General features: G+C 36.7%; 1 protein-coding gene across 1 annotated transcript; it reads left to right on the top strand.

The window, feature by feature from the left end:
• The first annotated feature begins 2490 nt into the window (after positions 1-2490).
• LOC116306252 (uncharacterized) lies at positions 2491-5654 on the top strand. The gene has a single exon (XM_031716274.2). The coding sequence runs from the start codon at positions 2703-2705 to the stop codon at positions 3900-3902; it is 1200 nt and encodes a 399-aa protein (XP_031572134.1). The 5' UTR covers positions 2491-2702; the 3' UTR covers positions 3903-5654.
• The last annotated feature ends 7961 nt before the right edge of the window (positions 5655-13615 follow it).

A 13615-nucleotide genomic window follows, 5' to 3' on the forward strand; every position in this document is an offset into this window, starting at 1 on the left:
GAAACCTACAATATAATGAAACTTTCTAAAATATTATCAGAGCAAGACAAAAAATGCATTACATGCATTATTTTACCAAAGATTGTGCAGTATTCGTAGATAGTTTTCCAAACCTGTTTAGTTAAACCACTTTAAAACATGTTTAAGCCTTCAGTGGTGTGAATGGAGTATAAGACTAAGGTCAAACATCGAAATTCACATGAGCCGAACCTAATGACATCAAAGAAGACCGCCTTGTTCGGATCATGTGAGGTTCGACGTTTGACCTCAACAAAGAGAATATTAAGTATTCATATTCTCTTGCCTCAACCTTAGCCTCGATTGTGTACGAATGTGTTTTTTTTTTACAAACGCCTCACCGTACCCTTCACATCAGGTCAACACACGCCACCGCTAATGTTGACCAATAACAATGCGACGGGGAGGCGTTTGTAACGACGGTCAAATTCCTTTGCACGGCTGCTGGTCGTGAGAACGGAGAATTGAAGATAACCTTGCTAAAAAGTTGTTTTAAAAATGGATAGCGTTGAATAGCTGAACGGAGGTCAATGGTGTTGATGTGTTAGGTATTGGATTGAAGGAATTTCGGCGTGATGTGTAATTTTGACTGAACTAGAAGCGAATTAGTGGCACATATCGAGGGTTCAAGCGAGCTTTAGTGCGCTACATATTTTAAATACGTATGATACTCCACTACGTACGATACTCGGTCAAGATTGAAGCAAATGGCTTGAAACTTCACATAGACCCAAACGAAAACAAGACGCAGGGTAAGACCTTTATTTGTATGAATTCTTGATTTTTTTTGATTTTTTTTGATTTTTTTTTTTTTTTTGATTTTTTTTTTTTTTCTTTTTTGACTGTATTTTAACGATAAGTCAAGCACTAATAGCCAGCTTGGGCTACCTGTATTTTCATTCATATACAAACGAGTTTCTCGAATTTGAAATTTAATTTAAAGACCCATTGCCACTTACCGTGATGCACCGCGGTCACAGATGAATTTCGTGGTCCATGAAATTCAAAGATTCACATATTGAATAATAACTTCATATTAAATTCTTTTCCGACATAGCACTAAGGCACAATAATGATTCTTTTACATTCTTTTAAGAGTTTATTCAAAAGGTTAGAATTGTTTTTTCAGTGGTGACACGATTCAAAATGTAAACAAACTGTGATGCATCACGGTAAGTGGCAATGGGTCTTTAAACAGACCCTTAAAAAGAACACATAAAAATTACTGATAAGTGAACATGTGACCAAGTTTGGACAATAAATGGAACTGGGTCAGTTTAATTTCCGTTAACTTATTGTCAAATAATATAATTCAGAGCATTGCACCTCAGGAATTCACCTTTTCCGCGCTAGCCGTCACGTGGTATAAATTGTGTTGGATTGTGTTACGGTCACCAAGAAGTTCGGACATCGTTCTCGGATTCCCATACAAATTCACTGAGTTTAAAGAGAGAATTTCAATAGATTTCTTTAGTTAGCTCTCTAAATACAAGTAAAATATCATTTTTCTAGCTTGATTGAAGCTTTTTTTACTGCTGTTGAGAGAGCTAACTAAAGAAATCTATCTAAATTTTCTCTTTAAACTCAGTGAATTTGTATGGGAATCCGAGAACGATATCCGAACTTCTCAGGTGACCGTAACACAATCAAACACAATTTATACCACGTGACGGCTAGCGCCGAAAAGGTGAATTTCCAAGCTTCTAGCAGAAAGCAAGGAGAACAGCCAGAAAATGCTTTGCAGGGAAGAAGCATAAAGGACGAGATTATCAAATTGCTTCTAATCTGATTTTAGCTTGACTTGGCATGAGTACTAGTTGCATATACAAATTTATGGCTCATTCTGGAAATGACACGTCTGATTTGGTAGCCAACACAATGCCCAAGCTAAAAGGATCTATTTCTCTCAGGTTTTTAACAAAGCAGGGGGAAAAATATTCCATCAAAATAGCAATAACCCTAGGTAACCCACACTCTGGTCTGTTAGATTCTATGAGGCTAAAACAAGGTTTCACCTTACATGTAAGAAAATTTCTCTTATATATTTTTCTCTTCCTCCCTCGTATGTAACAGGTTGCTTGTGTTTTCAAGTAGACGCGTGATCTAGATTTTTTAATGATTTTTAAGTAAAATGTCAAAACAGATAAGTGCTGCTGCTAGGCAACAGTATTGGTTCAGTTGGGTCTTTCTTCACTCATTTGTATGCAAATATTATCATTTTAAATGAGGCATAATCTAGTTCCATTGCTTCTAAACCATTCTGCTTCACTCTCCAGGAGGCTATTTTGCACTGCATTCTGTAATTTAGACTAGATGGACCATGAAAGATATTTTTAAAATTTAATTTCCAAAGCTATGGAAATGTCTAGAAAAACGGTGTGATTTAATATTCAAAATCAGTCTGTAAACAAGAGCTGACGTCATCAAATACGTACAAGAAATAGCAGGTACTATTAGACTTGGGATGCCGTAAAAACGCTTGTTTGAAAAACACAAATTCACTGCTGCTGTAAGAATTCCATGAAAAAAATAATTTACCGCTTTTAAAGAAAATTATTTATCGTCAGTGACTCGTAGAAGAAACAAAGACAACAGTTTATTCATTAATTTGGAATTTCTTTGCATTTCCCTAGAGAAGAGGAACTGAAACATTAGAAATCTTATTTTGAGTTCAGTGTTTGGGGATGATTCCAAGTCCGCGTTCGCCAGCTTCATTTCGACGTGCTTCTCTGATATCCCAGCTTGATTTTGATGATTTTCTTAACATGGATAAAAACAGTGAAGGATTCGTGGGGACTTGCCTCGCTCAAGAGGATATCCAAAGAAGCAGTTTGAATTCCCAGCTGAGTAAAAGCCTACAAATTGTACCAGATCTAGATGAATTGTATACAACAAAAGAGACACTTCCTAGCTTGGAAATACAGAGAGATTTTAAGGATTTACACTTATCGTGGCCTAAAATTACTGTGAGTTTAGCAAACGAGTCTAATAGTAATTCATTCAATGTAGCATTGAGTGAGAGAATGGACGACTCAGTTCCAAGGAGCCCTTTTTTACCGAGAACTTCCATATCAGAAATCGATAATTTAGAAATTCTGTCGCCTCTATTTTCTGTGAATACATCACCGGTGATTAAAACTCCTACGACTTTGTATGAAATATGCTGCTCGTCGCGAAAGTCTTCCGATGACTTGTCGATTTACCTGCCTGATAATTTTACACCGGCTTCGTTGGAAAGCTTGGATAAGTCGATAAATCGATCAGTTTTTCAGTTTCCAGCGACTGCCCCAAAACAACAAACAATTGATGACGAAGTGTTTGTTAAGGGAGAGGAAATTAAGCCATCAAATTCATGTACTTCAATTTGTGTTGCCAAAATCCCAGAGTCCCGAGAACTGAACGGTACGGCCGACGACGCTTCCGAGCAATCATCGATTAAGCACGAAGAAAAATTAGCGGATAATAAATTAATCGATATTGCTTTAATAAAAGAAAAACGAGCAGAAAAGAAGCGAAAACACCATGAATCGAGACAACAACGGGAAAAACGACAAAAATTGCTTAATAAATTGGAAAATAAAACACTAAACAGCGAAAACTCTTCAACAGCGGAAAGCTCGCCAGTACTTCGGAACAAGCTGGAAAGAGATCGGAGAAGCGATTTGAATAACAGGTTCCAGAAATTGCGTGAAATTATACCTGACTTGGCCGGGAAAGACAAGGCATCCAAGGTTGCCATTCTTAAGGCTGCCAGTGATTATGCAAACGAACTGAAGATAAAGGAAAGCTGTTTAGAGGAAACCCTAAAACACGAAAAAGCACGAAACGAACAACTCTTGAAAAACTTGGTAAATATAAGTACAAATTTAAGTGATGGAAAATAAACATGAACAAGAAACGTTAATAGATCAAAACCACGCATCAAATTTAGGCTGACCCTCGATGTAAGGGCACGGATTCATCACAGAATTTAGCATGGAAAAAACTCCAGGAAATCGAGGGTAACGTGGTGTTATACTCCCGCCGCTAACCTCTCAAGGCTTATGCGTCAACGTCGACGCCTTATTATCCATTGTTTCAATTAGGTTCGGCTCATACGTGAAGTTCGACGTTTGACCTGAGCTTAAGTCACGTGACCACGTAGCCTCTTTTTTTATACATAGTCCATACTTATGTAGTTCCTGACTCGGCATCACATGTGAGGCAGAATTCTTTACGTCTCTCCCTTCGGATATCTAGGATTTTTTCTCAGGATTCTCCAGCGCAGTTCCTTCGTCCGCGAAATTCCAATTTGCGACCGTAATTTCGCAAAAGATATAGGCGATTTTTCGAGCAAAGTTCAAAATTTCATGTTGCTATGCTTTACTTTCTCACAATGTTCACTCGGATTCGTTAGAGACGAGCTAATTGTTAGGGGTCTGAATATGCAAATGTTCACTCGCTTACTCACTCACTCACTCACTCACTCACTCACTCACTCACTCACTCACTCACTCACTCACTCACTCACTCACTAAGATGTTAGCAGATCGATAATTAAACGCTTATCAATCGTCTTACGTCATCTGTTTACAACGTTACGCGAAACTTTCGCACTTTATATTTAGATCTTATTAACCGAGCGGGAGGTCTGTACGGGATAATCTTGACCGAGGTCAAGATTATCCCGTACAAACCGACCAAGCTCGGTTGATAAGAGTTTTATTATATGACCACTTTTCATTGAAAAGGACAAAATGTTTTCGCCATAAGATAAATATGCGATCGGACCGGTTAATCTAGTCCGCGATGCGATCTATCCAATCAGATTGCTCGATATGCTAGTGTCCAGGCTCTAAGATTCACGGTCATATAATAAAAACACGTACGAACTTCTTATCCAACAAAGGGTACTGGACAAAGTATTTATACAAGAAGCTCGAATGCTATTTATCGATGTGGGATGACTAGCACCAGGGCAGGCTGGCACTGAGCATGCTCACACTCGAACATAGCTTTACCTTCGGATTATTTATATCAAAAGAATGGAGGAAAGATTGATGCATCCTGCATCAAATAAAAACTAGGCTCCTAAACTGGAGAAGTGTACTATAAATGAACATAACTGAAAGCACAAAAAGGAATGTTTAAATTTTCTTTAATGACAATGAGCTAAAAATAATTTTTTACGGCGTTCAAGATAATTCTTAGAATTTATGTAGAAAAATCAGCGAAAAAATCCGAATTCAAGATATGATGTACATTGAATATGCATAACGCAACTTTCTTGTCAGCGTGAGGAACACAGGGAACCCAAATTTCTAAAGAGTACAAGTAGGAAGGGCATCCACGAGTTTGCCATTCGCCATTTTGATTAGAAATATTCGTTGTGAAATAAAAATAAGCAAATCCCGTCTTTTTTTTTTTTTTTTTTTTTTTTGTTTTTTTTTTTTTTTGTTGAGGTTGTGAGTTAATGAATGGTGTCCGACAGCGCATTCATCGCGTTTCCCGATGAAAATCTGTTGTTTTTTTCATCCTCATTTAAGACGTGACCACTCGGTTTATAACTGATATAGGGATCTAATGAAGATTTAAATGTAAACACATACGTTTTAAAATGTATTCTATGTCTACCAATATAAAATATCATTACTCTATTGATTTGTGTTAACCGATGAATGGCTAACATTCGTTGTCGTCACCCCTTTTGTCAAGTGTCAATTCACATGATACATACCGCGGAGTAAATTTCGTTCCAGAACGAGTTCATCCCGGTTGCCATATATTTCTTTGTATCCGTTTACATGATGCCAGAGCAAAGCTTTTTGCAACAGTTGGTCACGTGACCCTGACCCCTTAGAAATAGACGTTGTGTCAAAATGAACATCAAAACTGAAAAGAGCACCACAATATTTGTAAGAAAAGTTTCAGTTTATAATGAATGTTGTGACTATAGGAGAAATGACATTTGACATTTATTGTTTTCAATCAATTGACTTAATTAATAGAATTAATAGACTTATAAGTAATTACACTTTTACCTGCAAGTAGCTTAAAGTTATTCGAGGCAGGTTAAAAGGAAAGACAGACATCTATTATTACAATAATATCAATATAGTAGAGTTTACAGTTTTCATTAGACCTGATGATGTTGTCGAGATGACAGCGAAACGTTGTCTTTTACAACTAGTATTCTTATTAAATTGTATTCCTAAAAGTACCTTTATCAAATATCAATATTATGATGCAAATAAAAACCAAAAGACGAAAATAAAGTTTACAATTAATAGATATGATTAAGGTATAATGAATATCGATACACACATATAAGTTATAACATATAAATAAAAATTGGATGAAATAAAGTATGAAACGCAAACATAAACGGAAGCAGAATTCGTAGAATTATGAATTAAACATCATTGGAATTTCAGCATAATAACATTAAAGTGCTTATAAGCCTTTACACAATATTTTCAGAATTGATTCTTTAGATAGTGAATAGTTGATTGTGAAAATATTCCGTCATTTCAATGTTGGGTCTTTGAGATACGAAGGTTTATATTCCCAATATATTCCCAATATGTTAATGACTATGACCTAACATAAGCCGGATCATTTAATATATACAACACTGCACTCGTTCTGGAATACAGTATTTTAAAATCATCACCCTTTTACTCGTGACTCATGTAAAGGTTCTTACAAATTTGTTTTCAAAAAATGTCCAGCGTTCAATATTAAAAATTGCCACAAAATAACTCAAATCCCTTATGTTACGTCATGGTCATTAACATATTGGGAATATTAACCTTCTTATCTCAAAGACCCAACATTCAAATGACGGAATATTTTCACAATCAACTATTCACTATCTAAAGAATCAATTCTGAAAATATTGTGTAAAGGCTTATAAGCACTTTAAATCTAGACATTAAACACAAAATCGCGTGATTCGTACAGGCAAAGCTTGCCATCTAGCACATAGTCAACATTATGAGCTAAGACTTTGCCTTCTTACTACAGTGATATCTAGGTGCCGTTTTCATTTATGATGTTGTTTTAACACAACTTCTCTTTTTAAGGGGGTAGGGTCACGTGACTAACTGTTGCAAAAATTCTATATTCCGGAACCAGTCATTCCTGAATCTAGACATTAAACACAAAATCGCGTGATTCGTACAGGCAAAGCTTGCCATCTAGCACATAGTCAACATTATGAGTTAAGACTTTGCCTTCTTACTACAGTGATATCTAGGTGCCGTTTTCATTTATGATGTTGTTTTAACACAACTTCTCTTTTTAAGGGGGTAGGGTCACGTGACTAACTGTTGCAAAAGTCCTATATTCCGGAACCAGTCATTCCTGAATATTTTCATCCCGGTTTTAATTCCGGAACAAGATGCTCGTTCTGGAACGATATTTCATATTGCTCACCATGTGAACGTGGTACGAACACTCATCCCGGAGTAAGACCGCTCTCTGGGAAGCAACGTGTGAAACATTTCAAGCTTCAACTCGTATTGGGAATTTTTCTCGTGTAAACGCGGTATGACATTTCATCCTCGTTAAGTGGAGTGAAATCATTCCGGTATCATGTAAACGGCCCCTTAGACTATTGTTATTATACAATAAAACGACATCCACGAAAGTTCACAGGGACGTGAAGGAGGCGCCTTACTTTGAAAATTTATTTTGCAGAAATCAAAATTCACCATTTTCCATACATCAGTTTACTGATCGAACACAAAGCAATGAAGCGAGGCTACAAGGTACTTTCAAAGGATCATTCCATTTGAACCTTGCAGCCTCGACTGAATGCTTTAATAAGTGTGAATTATAACTTGAAAAATAGTGCATTTTGAAATTTTTCGTGAAGCACAAAATGAACTCGATTTATACGAAAAGAGACAATATTTTTGCTATTTTACCTATCGAAACTTGGTAATTCAGTCGTGAAAAACAATTATGGACGGTCGCCAAAGCAGTCACTTTTTATATTTCAATTTCAAGCCTTGTTCTACAATTTTTCTCACCCCCCCCCCCCCCCCACCCATTTTTTTAAGATCAGGTTATTAATACATGATTCTGAAAATTTGGTTAAAATCTTAGCGCTCACTTTTATTTAAATTGCAGTCTTATGAAAACAATGGTGTTTAGTATTTGAAACTGTTTGTACATAATCCAGGGTCCGGATCCCAAATCACGCGCTATTTTTTCCTGAAATCCAAAGGCGTTTGAATATTTATTTTGTATTGTAATTGTTTTCACGTTTTTCCCGAAAATCAGAAAGCAAAATCTCACATCAGGACATTGAATTCAGCAATTCCCGAGTTAGTGCTGGTGCCAATATCTCGAATCAATTAGTAAGCTTTTTTTCTAGATTCCCGGATCCCGCGCTGTATTTTATTCGTTTCCCGGCTCCCGAGAATACCCTTCCAGAACCTGATAATTCAAGATTCTTGCATACTTCTACTTCATCTATCATTACTGGGTTGCCTGTGGTAGCCCAGTCGTAATCGTGAAAAGTGCATTCTTGCGCAAGAGTACCCATATATGGATTTGAATGACGTGTTTATAGATTCTGGGCTCATAGATTGGCTTTAGCAGCTGAGGATGTAATTCCGGGCTTTAGAAGTAATATAATTGAGCAGTAAAAGAAGATTTCTAGGATTATAATTCAGATATTTATTAGTATTAATACAGCTACTCAGTCGGCAGTATTCTGGCTTCAATGGAGTGGGTTAGGTTAGTAGAGCCTAAAGGAAAACACGACGGCTTTCAGTCTCTAGTTAATCTTAAAGGCATATACATAAATATATCGTTAAATACTACGCGGTAATAGAGCTGGTAGCTTTGGGCGTGAATCCTAGTACTAACCGAGTTTCACAGTTCCACCTCACTGGTTTGGATATTTAAAAAGACAATATTTGAAGAATATAATCGATCATGGAGAGATCGACAACTTCAGAACAGTTAGCAAAAACAAATAACCATTTTTAAAAACATATTCTAAACGAATTTATGTCGCTTCACAATTTGGCCATGTACATTGAAGTATATTTTTTTCGCCACAAACCCGCATCTGTATAGTTTTGCTAATCGAATGTCATTCCACTTCACTATACAAAAGCGGTACAATTTTATTTAAAAAAACACATTTAAAAGGTGTACACTTTTGAATCGATTTGATGTGAGAAAAATAAGTGTTCGGAAATTCTGAAAGAAAAATACACCTAAACTGTTCCAAAGTACCCGCTCCTGCCAAATAGCGGTACATGACAAAGATTAGGTGTTAAATAAGCTCCAGCATACCAGCACATTGGGCAACCCAGTGCACGCTCCAGGAGCGAAAAAATGAATTCCCCATCCTTGGGTTCTTTTTGGTCAAGTTTTTGTGGAGTTGGAGTTTAGTTGCTCTCTTGTAAGAGTATTTCTTTATTTGTTTCTTACGACCCATAAAACATTTCAATTTGGCTCATGAGCATGAAATTTGAGAGGCACTTATGTCAATAGCTTAGGTCAGACGACAAAGGATATCAGATTGGGAATTATCATGAGGAAAGCATAGGCGAGTGCATATTTTGAATCTTTTTTCACTCTTTCGTATTACGGAGGACACCATCTTGACCTCGAATTAAAAAAAATCGATTTTTTACAAGTTTATTTACTGTTAGAATTAACATTACCTTTAAGTTTGATCTAAATTGGGCTCCCTGTGGATATAGTGCAACGCACTTTGTACCATTAGAATTTTAGAATATCAGATCATAAAAGATGCATAACGTGTCAGCAAACAACTAGTATATTTTTATGAATACGGTACAACAACAAAATTACACAATTTGGTAGGGTAACTAGATTTACACAGTAATTTTCATCCAGACCCTTTCTAGACCAAATTACAATTCAGAAGTTTATGGAGGGAGGAAAACCGGAGAACCCAGAGAATCAACTCTATTTACATACGACGAGTCCGAGAATCGAATCCAGATCGCATTGGTGAGAGGCGAGCACACAACCCATGTATGCTTCCTGCCAAAAACTAAGAATGGAAAAATTAGGAAAGTTGAAGCATGCAAGCTGAGACTAAACAAGAACTAGAAGTGGATTATTTATGTTTCATTATCTTACACGAATGATGTAGCGCGTGGCCCGTGCTCATTGTAGTCCTTCGCGTAAATCTACGGGGGCTACATAATTTTTTGGCTTTCGTATCCGTATTTTTATATACAATGCGTGCGTTTATTGGCTGTCTACCGTGTTTATACATAAGAGTCGATTATTTTTCAATTATTATTTATTTTTTTAGTAAAAAATCTAGTAAAAACAACTAGTTTTCTTACTAAATTGTATGCCTAAAAGTATACCTTTATCAAATTATTTATTTTGCAATGATTATTTAACATTGTAACTTACACAGATCACGCACGCTTTACCAAAGGGTGACCAATTCTACTAATCAACGCGTGCGTTTGAATTTAATGACTTTCATAATGATTTCGTAGATTTTACATATAAATTACTTTCACCATCTGTACCGTCGGTAAAATACTTTTACCGCGCGTCTATTTTGGATACGTATGCATCTACCGTACTTATAAAAGAGGTCAGAGGCGATACGCTCGCGCAAAATAATGTATGTTCCAGTCCACTCTCTGCCAAACTTAGTATGTGTATCTTCCCATGTAGTTTGCGTGATGACTAAAAACGTCTGTGAAAAGGAGACTACGTGCACTAGCTATTTCTAAAGCGTTTCATTTTTCCTTATTCTTAATAATGAGAAGATCCTGGAATAGGAAAAGGAAAATAATATATACAGTACTGCTGGTAGGGTTTTGTTATTACATGTACAGGAATCTTCAGCTTTCTAGTCTCGTTGGCAGTCCAGGAAAAACTCCCGTTAGATGTCACAAAACCAAAGAAGAGATTGCTCAACTTGTAAACATCTCGCATGCAGTTCACGATATCCTTGAGGAACTTGGTATCAAACATTGGTTGATGTTCGGTTCGTTGTGGGGAATCGTACGTAAAATCCACAATCCTTTACCATGGGATAAAGACGTTGATATAGGGCTGTCTGGCGACGACGATAATTTTTCAAAACTCACAAGAGAACAGTTTCTATCTGCATTCACTTCCAAAGGGTTTATCTTGAAAGAGAGGCTAGATCGCAATGCAATTATTGGCGTTTTTAACAGCGATCTTTGCCCAAATGGTTGGGTCGACCTCTTTGTTTTTTACGACTACAGCGGCAAGATGAAAAGGACAGGCTGGGAAACGTGGCTTGTTCCCATCAACTATAACCTGTTTTCGTCCTTTCCTTCTAGTGCTATCCAGGGGTCTCTACCTAAAGCACGCTTTGGAGATTTTGAGATATATGTTCCTCGTGACATTATGTTGGTTCTACGAAATGTTTATCCGTATAATTGGTGGAAGGTTGATAGACCCACGAACTGTATCGATGACTGAAAACAGTCCTGTTTTGAAGAATAGCAAGCTAGTGATGTCTTAGCAAGGATGGGTTTTCGTAGAAATTGGATGAAATACTTTAAGAGGATCGTAACAGTGGCACTTCACAGAGTGACTCTATCCACTGAATTCCAATTGAGATTTAGAAGTTGACTTTTATATATTCAATATATTCTAAATTCAATTTCTTCTTGATATTCTTTATCGATGATGTCTAGAAAAGTGCAATTTATCAAGCTAGCAGTCTGACTAATATTTGTTCCTCTGTCACACATCATCGTATCAATCTATATTTTAGAGCGTTTTCACTCACGTGAGAAGGCAGCTATAAACAATAGAAACTTTCTGCACAGTATTTGCATAAAAATAGAGTTCAATTCCTGGAGGATAGAAAATGTATTGTTTTGGTATCCCATAATGGCCGCTGTGACGTCACGTGAAAACGCTCTATAAATTGAAGGTTGAAGGTTGACTAAACCCAACAAGTGCTATTCATTCAGATGGCAATCATTGCTGTCAATGAACAATGGAAAGGGGCTAGATCTTACGTTTAGTATCTTGAATACAAGCTTGCAAACTGACAGTTCTTTAAATAGAAATATTTGTGGTAATCGATGGATAGGTCAAGTTTTCAAGTCCGAGCATTTTGATTGAATCAGACGCGACTTGACGAAGGATGTTCCGCTTCATTTTGCAGTCACATGTGGAATCACATGCCATCACAAGCTAGGTTTCTGTGGTATTATATCCGATTTAAAAAAAAACGTTTAAACTGGCTTAATCCAAAATCTAACCACACAGGGCGAAAGAAGTACTATTTTACAACAGTCATCTAATATTTCTTTACTCTATTTTACAATTTAATTATTTACATTTTTAAAATAATATGATACCAGAGAACGTGACATATCTTGGGCTACCTGTGGTGGATTCAAATCTGATCTGCTGCGTGCGGTTTCATACGAATATATAAACTGGATATGATAAGGCCTGTAACTAAACCTCAGGTCATCGATCAACCTCATGACCGACTCGTTTATTAGACAGGACAGGCGAAGAGGAAATAACCTTTCGAAAAGATCGAAATCAATTCCATCACCAATGAAGTTTTTTCCCGATTTTTTTGATCATTATAATTTCAAACCTTCATATCGGATTTTAATATGTTTAGCATTTTTAGGGTTTGTTTTAACATATCGTTAGACTGATGGCCATAAGCCGTAGTTTTCGCTCCATTGTGGGTTGTGGCCGCTCAATTTATCACACTTTAACTTATTTTCTGTGCGAACGAAAACGAGGCTTGCGCATATTTGATAAATTCCCTCTAAGCCGTTAAAAGGTTTTTTTTAGCATTTCCACGCTTTCTGTCAACTAATTGTTTATTTATAACTAAATAAAGTTTCATTTGAAGTAGATAGAATAAAAAACGCAGAATCGTGGTAAGGGTTTATTGAGCAAATGTATCGTTGTCAGACGTTGAGCAATCAATAATAAACTTGCTTCCATCTGTTTAGAAGATAGAATCAATCTAGACAATATAAATACTACCTAAAGATCAATAAGACTGTATCAATTCTATGGAATAAATTAGTGTGTTGATATCTCAACGGCTATTCAAAGCCAGCATGCCGTCATACCGCGCGAGTTACTGACCTCCTACTTTTCTTATATGCGTTCGCTCATCTTTCTCTGTAAGATCTTCTTGTCTCTTACAAACAAGAGCTGACAAAATGTAAGTAATATTTAATGTGAACTAGGTACTGATTTTATGAGAGCAGTTAAAGTAAATATTCGCCTATCTTCGACTAGCCTGCTGTGCAGACGTTCTTAGTGTCGGCTCGTTCCTTTCCCTCCCCACAAAGGGGGAGAGGGAAAGGAACGAGCCGACTCTATAACATCTGCACAGCAGGCTAATCTTCGACTGACTTCATCGGCAACCTTTAGTGAATGAAATATCTCAATCATTCAGCCAAAAACCGAAAACAAAAGTATTTTGCAAATCCAGTTGCAAGACATACATATCTTCCTTCTCGTACTTGAATCATCAGAAAAAATCTGTTAACATTTGGTCGGCTACGATTTCAAGCTCATGCCCCCTCATGTGAGCCCATACGAATTATGTCTCAAAACACGGTTTTTGGATCTT

This window comes from Actinia tenebrosa, unplaced genomic scaffold (assembly GCF_029948245.1).
Source record: "Actinia tenebrosa isolate PJP-AT-01 unplaced genomic scaffold, QUT_ActTen_1.0 PGA_scaffold7__59_contigs__length_16204524, whole genome shotgun sequence".
Taxonomy (NCBI): Eukaryota; Metazoa; Cnidaria; class Anthozoa; order Actiniaria; family Actiniidae; genus Actinia; species Actinia tenebrosa.

Excerpts from the sequence above, each read along its gene's own strand:
- LOC116306252 (XM_031716274.2), top strand. The coding sequence starts at position 2,703 with ATGATTCCAAGTCCGCGTTCGCCAGCTTCATTTCGACGTGCTTCTCTG.